Source organism: Falco naumanni, chromosome W, assembly GCF_017639655.2.
Source record: "Falco naumanni isolate bFalNau1 chromosome W, bFalNau1.pat, whole genome shotgun sequence".
Taxonomy (NCBI): domain Eukaryota; kingdom Metazoa; phylum Chordata; class Aves; order Falconiformes; family Falconidae; genus Falco; species Falco naumanni.
In genome coordinates this window covers 17,369,814-17,380,548 of record NC_054079.1, presented here as the reverse complement: position 1 = coordinate 17,380,548, position 10,735 = coordinate 17,369,814, and the positions used below count along the sequence as shown (strand labels likewise).

General features: G+C 44.8%; 1 protein-coding gene across 1 annotated transcript; it reads left to right on the top strand.

Moving 5' to 3' along the window:
* The first annotated feature begins 2,071 nt into the window (after window positions 1-2,071).
* LOC121080501 (ATP synthase subunit alpha, mitochondrial-like) lies at window positions 2,072-9,701 on the top strand. Its single transcript, XM_040578547.1, has 12 exons — window positions 2,072-2,234; window positions 3,239-3,317; window positions 4,406-4,575; window positions 5,367-5,540; window positions 5,622-5,788; window positions 5,929-6,077; window positions 7,033-7,184; window positions 7,315-7,539; window positions 7,644-7,751; window positions 8,263-8,407; window positions 8,625-8,775; window positions 9,496-9,701. The coding sequence occupies exons 1-12, from the start codon at window positions 2,175-2,177 to the stop codon at window positions 9,575-9,577; spliced, it is 1,662 nt and encodes a 553-aa protein (XP_040434481.1). The 5' UTR covers window positions 2,072-2,174; the 3' UTR covers window positions 9,578-9,701.
* The last annotated feature ends 1,034 nt before the right edge of the window (window positions 9,702-10,735 follow it).

Here is a 10,735-nt window from a genome sequence, read left to right as displayed (position 1 = left end):
AAGCCATTACTGAAATAACCAGCATGAGAAACTGTTACCAAAAGATCAGTTGAATGAACTTTCCAAGAGTTTTTTTGAAATTTAGAAAGCAGGCACTCTTTATTATGGTGCTGGGAGCATGGGGATATTTCCTCCTAACGTGCTCACCTTGTTCTCAAATACATGTCCATCATATTCTGTATTATTATACGTCTGCATTACATTTCCCCAAATCCCATACATATTTGAATATTCCTCAGAATTCATTTACATTAGTCCCTCCTTCTTTTACATATGAGTAGTTTTCTTATTTGAGTCAAAGGGCTGCTTTTGCCACCACCGAGACATTGTTGGCTTCTAAAGACTTCATGACCCGGTCATCTTGGTCCTTTTATGATGTTTCTTGGCAAAACCTGCTAGACTTCCATGAGATTCAATCAGTTCTTTTCTTTCATCGTAGATGTTCCTTTCAAGTTGGATCATAAGTCTCGTCCATACAACACCAGGTCTTCGCAATCACGATCTAATAATTATACTGATGTGTTGGAAGAAGGGTTCGCCGGAGTCAAGAAGACGCTCAATATGAGTTATGCATCTTGCTCCACTTTATTAGTTTCTAACACTATTTATATAGAACCGATACACATGCATATTCGTAAAGCAGAAATATGATTGGTTAGTAGTCTCTAAACGCGCGCAGTTCTCACACCCCTAATTATCATGACTAAAATAAGCATTCTATCCATGTAGCTAATTGTGTTGCTATGCTTCAGCCTTGTAGTTTGTTACTCCCTATTTTCCCATACCGGTCCCTATCTTTCTTGGCCCTGCACCTGCTTTCCCAGCAGCTGTAGCTTGTTACAGCCACAGCCTGTTGGCACAACATAATTACTTGGTCTCAAGATTCAAGAATAGCTCAAGGCTACCTTTCTTGTTATCTTCAGCACAGCAACTTCAGCACAATTCCAATTACAGGCCTATTCTAATACCAGGCCTGGATTGTGCAGATCTTCAGAGATTCTAAGGCCGCGCTTCTGCAGCCATTCTTCTACACTGATGCAAGGGCTTCTTGATTACAGTCTAATAATTATACTAAGGTTATACATTGAACTTCTGATATCACTGGTATAAAAAAATTGCTGAAGCATCATGTTGGATGCAACACATGCCAAAATGGTTGAGGATTTTTCATGTAACCTTTTCAATTCCCAGAAGGGTCTGCTGGGCTGTGTGCTTTACTAACCTCTCTGGATTACCATGGGGACATGATCACACTGTGCCTGTCTGAGTTGCAGCACCGTCTCTCTCACAGACTAAATCCTATATCTCACATATGGGTTTTGTTGCAAAGCACACTGTCCCCGCAGGGTTAGGGCTTGGCAGACAGATCATGACAAGAGAGCGACCCCTGTAAGCACGACTGCCTCTTGCAGTGAGGTTGTCCTCAGCTTGTGGTGCTGCTGTCCTGTCACTGTCACACCTGACAGCACCGGCGAGGCCTGAGTTTCACATACCATCAGGAGATTGGCTAAAAAATTTAAGCTCCTCTACAGTAACAGAAACCAACAAGGCGCTGCACATAGCATCTCTTTTACCCATTTCCAGAGCACAGGGGAAATGCCAGCACCTCTCCGCCACGCCCCCCTTCTACCACCACCAGTAGCTAACAGACCGGAGCATGAGCACCCACAGCTCCCACAACCGCAGGGACACCCCCCAACCACCACCTGCCCCACACCACTGCCCTCTGCCTCACAGCCCCTCACGCTCCCCTAACCCCTGCCCGCCAGCCTCAAGCTGCCCCACGGCTCTCACACCTGCCTTCCTCCACCTCACACCCCGTCAACGCTCTCCGCCCCTTCCGCCCGCCGAGGGCCATTTCAAGGGCACCCACCACAACAGAGTATTTTTCTAAAAGCCGCATTTCAAGGTGTTTTTTTTTTTTAAACTATATTATATGTACATATGTATAGAAACATACTCGCTCAGGGGCGTAGGGCAGGGAAAGGCGCTACAACATCTGAGGGGAGCAGGGAGAAGCACTTCCGGGTCTCGCCCCGCCCCGCGGGCGTGGTCTCGCCGCCAAAAGGGGCGGAGTGCGCTACTGCCATTTTGTGGAGAGAGTGTGGTACTGGCAGCTGCCACCCTTCAGTTTAAAGTCTTCTCTGGAGGAGCTGTCTGTCACTGCTGCCGCCATGCTCTCTGCCCGTGTGGTTGCCGCCCTTGCCCGCTCCCTGCCGCAGCAGGCTGGCCTGGTGAGCGTGCTCTTCCCTCCCTAGGTCGAACGGGGAGGGGTGGGCGGACGGGCGGGCGCCGCCGCCATCTTGGTGGCCGCGGTGACATTGAGGGGCCGTGGCTTCCCGCTTTCGGGAGACTGGGGCGGCGTGTGTGAGGGGAGCTCGCTCAGTGCTGGGTGACAGTGGGCCCGGCTCCTGGAGAGGGAGCGAGGGTCCCGTCACCTCCCTCCTGGGAGGTGGTCTCGGGGACGGTGTGTCTTTCCCCGGAGATGTGGATTGGCAGTGTTGAGGTTCAGGTTAACGCCTGAAAGCCGCTAGATCTCAGTTAGGGTTAGGGATTTGAGCTGCGAGACGCTTTTCCCCCTGTGTTTGTGGGGAGAGCGAGGGTGCAAAAAGTTCTGTCAGGATCCGTTCCTGGCCGGTGTCCCTTGTGAAGGTGAACGGAGCAGAGGCCTGCCTAGGCTGATAGAGAAGTAGCGTTAACGCTGCATAAGACTGCACTGGCAGTTTTGCTTGGGATATAGGATTATAATACTTTAACGCTTTCGTTATCACAGATTTCTTATTTGTTTCTGTAAGCATGTGTTCTAGTCATAGCTAAAGACATTCTGGAGTTAGATTTTTCTTAGAAAGGACAGTCTTTAGAAGACACAATCTTATTTCTCCCTTGTGCAGAACCGTGAGGGGTGCACTGATTTCTTCCATGTCTTAAGCTTTTGGTGTTCAGTACAAAAGTGGCAAAGGAGCGGAGGTGCTGCTTTGGGAGCTGCTGCAGTGCTGTGATGGTGACATCAGTGCAATGCAGAAAAATGCAGCAAGTAAATTTAAAGCAATCTCTTTTACCTTCTGTCTTTGGTTGTGCTGGATGTGGGTCCATAACTACAACTTGTGAATGAGGCACCTCAAAACTGAGATGCATTAAATGTATAAGCTCATGATGAAAACCTTGTGTGTTATCTCAACTTTTTTTATATGAATGATTGAAAAAATCTCACTGTTACTGAAAAAATTACTTATTTTAGGATTCCAGAAACACCCTGGGTGCAGCTTTTGTTGCTACAAGAAACATCCATGCCTCCAAAACATGCTTTGAGAAAACTGGTGAGTCTGAGAAAGGTCTTCATGTAAAAGTGTGGTTTAAGAACTTGCTCCACGAGACAAAAAGGAATTTGGTGTGTGAGGGGGTGAGTGTGTCAGTTAACAAATACTATCAGTAATGTCCTCAAGCGTTTTAACTGAACTATATGTTGCATAGTCACATTCAGGAGATGTCACTCTAAATATTCTGATTATGCCCAAAAGAAAGGAGTGGTCACATTAGTTGGCTTACACAGTTTACATGCTTCGTGAGGATTTGATTACCTCTTCAACTCCTGCAGAATTATTTGAAAAACCAGACCTCAAATTCCAGTTTCCCTTTCTTGTTTGTATGAGTATGAGGGAGCAGATGACTTCACCAGGCCTGGTGGGGTTTGACCTTGTGTCCTTGAGGATAACTTTTTTGCTGCCAGTATCTTGGTGTTCAGGGGAGGCAGTGGCACTGCACGGCTGTATTTTTGGTAGTGGTTCACATACAATTTGAAGTGGTTTAGGGTGATTAAAGTTACTATTGGGAAATAATAGTTTCACAGTATTACTGTTACCTAGCTGAGGAAAGAAAAATTTGTTGGAGGTATGCTGCCAAACAAATTTGAGGAAGATAGTGAATGTACTTTTACAGCTTATATTGAACAACTTGTTCCTTAAGTGTATGGAGTTCCTTTAAACATATTTGGATTTTGGATTACAAATCAGTTGATGGTGTTTTGATGCCTCCAGTAAAGTAAATGCTCAGCAAGCAGAGCTAACAAGTCTGTTCTTTCTGAGCTAAGGCTAATTACTTAATCTGATTGCTTTCTAGAGGTAGAGATTGCTAATAGCACAGGACATAATGAAGAAAATTGGTAACTAAACAGGCATCAGTGTTTTGATTGATGCTGGCTCATAATGATGAGTTGAAGCTGCTTTTACTGTCTGTGAATACGGAAGCTGTTATTTATCTGATGCATCCTATGTAAGGAAGAGCGTTGCTGCCTAGACCTTGTGGCATACCTGAGAAAGGGTACCTTGGCTTGTGAATTCAAGACAAGCTTACCAAATTCATTCTGTGCCTTAATGTGCTAGATCTGGTTTGAAACCTGTCTTTCCAGGTACTGCTGAAGTGTCCTCTATTCTTGAGGAACGTATTTTGGGAGCTGACACCTCTGCTGAACTTGAGGAGACTGGCCGCGTGCTCTCAATTGGTGATGGTATTGCCCGTGTGTACGGCCTAAGAAATGTCCAAGCAGAAGAAATGGTTGAATTCTCTTCTGGACTGAAGGTAAGCTTTCATTAAAACAGTTTGGTTAGCTTGGAAATAAAGATGACTGTTTTTAAGGAGAACATGAGACTGATTGGGGGTACCTGTATGGTACCTTCTACAGGCTTCATTGCAACTTTAATATGTATCAGCTGGTTGAAGTAATACTGCAAAAAGCAAATATTCTTTGAATTTGTAACGCAACACTTTCATTATCTGTATCTGATTCTTGGCCAACATTGAGCTTATTTGTGTAAGAACTGATCTGGCATTGGATTTTGTTTTCTTTGGTTTCAGGCTGGCTTTTCTGTTTACTGTTGAGTAATAGCCTCTGTGCTTCAATACTGGGTGCAGTTAGCTGACTTCATACAGCCCTAAGAGTAGGCTAGAGTTGAAAAACTGTCGGGACTATTCTGAGTACTGCAACAACTCTTCCAGTATTTTTAATAATCTAACTGGCTTTAGACAGAGAAGAAGCCAGTGCTTTTCCCTTGTCCAACTCCTAGGCAAGGGAGAAGTGTTGCATCTGAACCCTGCTTATCTTTTCCATTCTTTCTAGAGAGATAAATGACTGAAATGGTAGACTGCAGTCTCTGTACTAAGCTGAAGGCTTAGGCAGGTGCTCTAACTAGTATGGGAGAGTATACACTCAGTGTGCCTAAAAGCAGAATGTTGACTGTTCTTACAAATAAGATTGCAGTACATTATGTTAAATGTTCTACACTGTAGAATAATCACATTGGCATTAAAGTGTCAAAATTTTCATAAATGTTGGTTTGGGTTTTCTCAGGGTAATGTGATCTTTGTCCTAGGGTATGTCCTTGAATTTGGAGCCCGACAATGTTGGTGTTGTCGTGTTTGGTAATGACAGACTGATCAAGGAAGGGGATGTTGTGAAGAGGACTGGTGCCATTGTGGATGTTCCAGTTGGGGAAGAGCTGCTGGGCCGTGTTGTAGATGCCTTGGGCAATCCAATTGATGGAAAGGTAAGTGTAGCTTAGGTGTTTACTGCCTCTGCTCATAGCTATGTGATACAGACTGCAACAGTTGTTTTCCCCTCTTTGAAGGGTCCTGTTACATCTAAGATGCGTAGGAGAGTTGGCTTAAAGGCCCCTGGGATCATTCCCAGAATCTCTGTGCGTGAACCTATGCAGACTGGTATTAAGGCTGTGGACAGCTTGGTGCCAATTGGTCGTGGCCAGCGTGAGCTCATCATTGGTGACAGGCAGACTGGGTGAGTTAAATGCCCAAGCTAAACATCTTTCCTTAAAGAATTGCGCATGGCATGTGCCGATGCACAAAGCTGAACACAAAACTGTGTAGATGTTGGGAGAACCGCAGGCAGCTTAACTTACCAACTTCTGTGTTATGCAGGAAAACGTCAATTGCAATTGACACAGTTATCAATCAGAAACGATTTAATGATGGAACAGATGAGAAAAAGAAGCTGTACTGTATCTATGTTGCAATTGGCCAGAAGAGATCTACTGTTGCTCAGCTGGTGAAGAGGCTCACTGATGCAGGTACAGATTTCTGGAGATGGTTGAGCCTGGCAACTAGTGACATCCTGTTCTTGTGATAATGCTGAATACTACTGTGACCTCTCCTAGCTGCGAGTATAGACAGAACTATTATTAAATGAATGAACTACTTGCTTTTGTGGACAAGAAATCTTTCAGGTATCTGGGGGGGGAAAAAAACATTTTTTGCTATGTCACATTAGAAGACTAGTATGAGGTCCCAAAATGGCTGATTTTTTTTTTTTTTCTGGAAAAGTCAGCCTGTGTGTGTTTTTGTTTTGGTTTTTTTTTTTTTTAAGCAGAGTTGAGAGCTTCCTCTTGGCAGTCAGGCAGGCCTGATGTAGATCACAGCTTGTCAAGTATTTATGGACTTGGCATTCCTTTCATATGTATGCAACTCAGTGTGAATGGCAGTTGCAGATTGAGTGGAGAGACTTTACTGCCCAAACGTAAGGGATTAAATGATAGCACCTTTTCAGAAAGAGTGATCTCATTGACCAAGGCTGTATATGCAGCAGAGCTTGCTGGAGAAGGCACCTTACCTCTTGCCTGCTGGTCAAGCAGAGTCATACCTAGCAGGAATATACCCCCACATTTTAATTACAATAATTTGGGGCTATAAAACAACACTGCCTTGCAGCAGCCAGGAAGCTATGGACTTCCAGGCTGAGTTACTTCCAGAATCAGACTGTGTCTTAGTGGAAGTTTAAACTTAATTTTAAATGGTAGAATAGTCTACAAGTGTTACACGTTAGCTGCCGTGAACTTGTTTTTGAAACTTCTTGAGTTAATTGAGCTACTGGACATGTTAATCTAGTACAGGGGTCATTTCCTGTAACAATGTAGTGATGCTCCCTGGGCTTGTACCAGCAACTAGTACTTCACGTGTGCGTTGTATTTGTTGATTACAGGCATGAGGTAGTATACTCAGTGGTGTTTGTCTCCCAATTCTTTCCAGATGCCATGAAGTACACTATTGTGGTGTCTGCCACAGCATCTGATGCAGCACCCCTTCAGTATCTGGCTCCCTATTCAGGCTGCTCCATGGGGGAATACTTCAGAGACAATGGAAAACATGCGTTAATAATCTATGATGACTTATCCAAACAGGTCAGAAAACATTGTTTATAGGCCTTATAACCTAACATTGGTGTTTGTAGTTGTAAGATCACCTCAAGTTTAGAAATTGAGAATTTCAAATGAGCTACTGAATTCTGAAACCTTTCTTTATACCATGCAGGCTGTTGCTTATCGTCAGATGTCTCTGTTGCTGCGTCGCCCACCTGGTCGTGAAGCCTACCCAGGTGACGTGTTCTACCTGCACTCTCGCCTGCTGGAGAGAGCGGCCAAAATGAATGATTCCTTTGGAGGTGGCTCTCTGACCGCCTTGCCTGTCATTGAAACTCAGGCTGGTGATGTGTCTGCTTACATTCCAACTAATGTAATCTCCATCACTGATGGACAGGTGGGAGTTCTTCACATGCCAGTACTTCTGTGTAACTAACTGGCAGGTTTGAGGAGGCTTCCAGGCTTCTGACCAAGATAATAACACATAATTTTCTCCCACAGATTTTCTTGGAAACTGAGTTGTTCTACAAAGGTATCCGTCCAGCCATCAATGTTGGTCTGTCTGTGTCCCGTGTAGGTTCTGCTGCTCAGACCAGGGCTATGAAGCAGGTAAGCATGAAGGTGCTGCTCCTTCTCTTACTAGAGATGAGTGGTGTTGAGGCTTTTTAACCCGTTTCACTCTAAAGAGTGAAATAGAGGGAATAAAGCTTTGGATTCCTTAGAAATTAGTACAGACTTTGGGGATCTCTGATAGTGCCATTGCCTGCTGAGAGAGGCAGGGAAGAAGGGAAAAGATGCAGGGCTATTAGGTTTCAGGTTTGATGAAGTGGGTGCTAGTCTAACTAGAAATAGAGAATATTGTTAGCCACTTGCTCTTAGTTCAGATATGAATTTAGAGAGGTTTACTATCAACTCACCATTTTGAGGGAGAAATAGCATGCCTATGTTAAAAAGCAAAAGCTGAAATTCATATATTCATCTGTCTCATTCTTGAGATTTGCTTGACTGGTATGCAAGGCAAAGCGGAATAGTGACAACTGTCAGCTGAAGATAACCTGCAAACTACTACACTCGTTCAAAAGGTGGTTGGATTCGGTCAGACCTGTATCTTGTGTTGTAGGTGGCAGGTACCATGAAGCTGGAATTGGCTCAGTATCGTGAAGTAGCTGCCTTTGCTCAGTTTGGGTCTGATCTGGATGCTGCCACGCAACAGCTGCTGAACCGCGGTGTGCGTCTGACAGAGCTTCTCAAACAAGGACAGTATGGTGAGTATCTCAGATGCAACAGGTCTGTTTCCCATCAGTCTCTTGTGCTAATGAGGCTGGTGTTTGTGGCAGCATTTCTCATGCCTGTTCTGTGGACATGGTAAATGCAGACTTAGTTGAGCTGTGTTGCAGATGTGCAATTGATCTTTGCAGGGCTCTGCAGTAATGTGTCCTGTTGCAAGAGTTACCAGTGATATGAATGCTTTCTTTCCTGCAGTTCCCATGGCTATTGAGGAACAGGTTGCAGTCATCTATGCTGGTGTAAGAGGTCACTTGGACAAGCTGGAGCCCAGCAAAATCACTAGATTTGAGAGTGCTTTCCTAGCTCATGTACTGAGCCAGCACCAGGCCCTCCTCTCCACAATCAGGTACAATTTTACTTCATCCCAAGGATATTGACTTGATGGCTGGAGTGCAGGTAATGGTCACTGAACTGTTAGTGTGACCTAAACATCAGGCCTTAAGATGCCTGTACCAGGACTGAGGGCCAAATCACCCTTCCTGCTGTCCTTGCACTGCCATCCAGACCTCAGCTTCATGTCTCCAGTTTTTACTTAGGAAATCCAGCTGATGCTTATAATGAACTTCCTTGCATACCTTCCCTCTAATCTGATACTGAAATCACTTAATCTACTCAGTTCCTGTATTTTTGACAGCTTTAAGCTGTTACAGTAATGTGGATTAAGTGCTGCTCACTGCCTTCCCAGCTGCTGAATGGACTTTTGGGGATTGAGTATTTCTGTAGTCCTGTAAACTGCTCCTGACTTCTCTCAGGAATCACATTATGTGCCTTCCACCCCTGAGGCACAGCTCTGTAGAAGGCAGAGTGTTGCTGAAATCCGTACAGCTGTTCTTAAAGTATTTGTTGATAAACTTTTGTTCTCAAATAGGATGAATTTTTTTAGGAGAAGGGATGCTATGTTAGTATCAGGTGTATGGCTTCATGCATCAAATGGAAACATGTTAATTCATCTGCTAATTTTGTTAGAAATCAGAAGGTTCATTGTTAAGATGGCTTTTTTTTTGTCTTTAGGGGTTGACTATGTATCTATTCCTGTATCAAAAGTGTAACTAAACTCTTTCAACAGGACTGAAGGGAAGATCTCTGACCAGACAGAAGCAAAGTTGAAGGAAATAGTCACAAGTTTCCTGGCTACTTTCGAGGCATAAACTCTTAAAACTGTTGAAACAGACCAGGCTGTTGTGATCCCGTGCTGCAGCTCCATCAAAGACTTAAAAGTATGTGTGACTTGAATGTACAGTCTCAATGAGAATAAAAGTTTCCATGTAAAACTACTTGTATATTCTGTTCTAAATTATTGCCTTTCTGGCGGGCTGCTTGAGCAACAGGCACAACTACTGGGTGGATTAAAGTCCCCTTAAAAGAACGAGTCAGGTCCCACTGATGTGTAGTGTCAGCTGCAGTAATGCCTGATCTCAGCTGTGATGGCAAAGCTGATGAGCAGCTGTTGCTGCAGGGAGGATGATGGTTGCATGTGCTGCCCTGAGCTGCTGTGCCTTCATCTGTTCTGCTTGCACTGGGTCTCAGCCCCACTCAGGCTTACTTGCCTGTCTTAGTGTGCCCTTCCAGCGCAGTCGGATCAGGCAGAGAAAACTTGGAAATTTATTCCAGAACTGGCACTGTGGAGTTTTCTGGGCAACTGGGTAGACTGCACCTCAGCTGATCAGTGTTCAGAGGAAGTTGCTAAAACTTCAGAGCTTTGACTGAAACCTTTTGGAGCTGAAACACAGATGTGATGCTGCCTCTGCTGCCGGAGCAGGAACTGCAGCTCTGAACACTGAAAGCAAAATCCATGCAACCATGCTTTCATCAGTATAAACCTCCGAAATGTTTACCAAGGGGCCGTGGCCACTTGCAGATTTATTTCAGTAAGTGGAAAAAGACACTTTTTTTTTTATTACATGTGACTGGACTGCTTTAGCTGTCCCTACATTAAAGCAGAGATAGCAGGTTTGGGCAGTGGGGATGATTCAGGCTTTCCAGCACACAGCGTCCTGTCTCATCTGCTTTTGTCTTTCTGAAGAACCTCTTGGCAGTCACTCACCCAGTGTCTTGCCTCAGCCAGTGGCCCTAGCTCTGGACCCCCAACAGAAGGAGGACATGGACCTGTTGGAGTGAGTCCAGAAAAAAACATGGAGGTGACGAGAGGCTGGAGCATCTCTCCTGGGAGCTGGGGTGGTTCAGCCTGGAGAAGAGAAGGCTCCAAGGAGATCTTCCAGTGCCTAAAGGGGCTGACAGGGAAGCTGGAGGGGGACTTTGTACCAGGGTCTGTAGTGATAGGACAAGGGGGAATGGCTTTACACTGA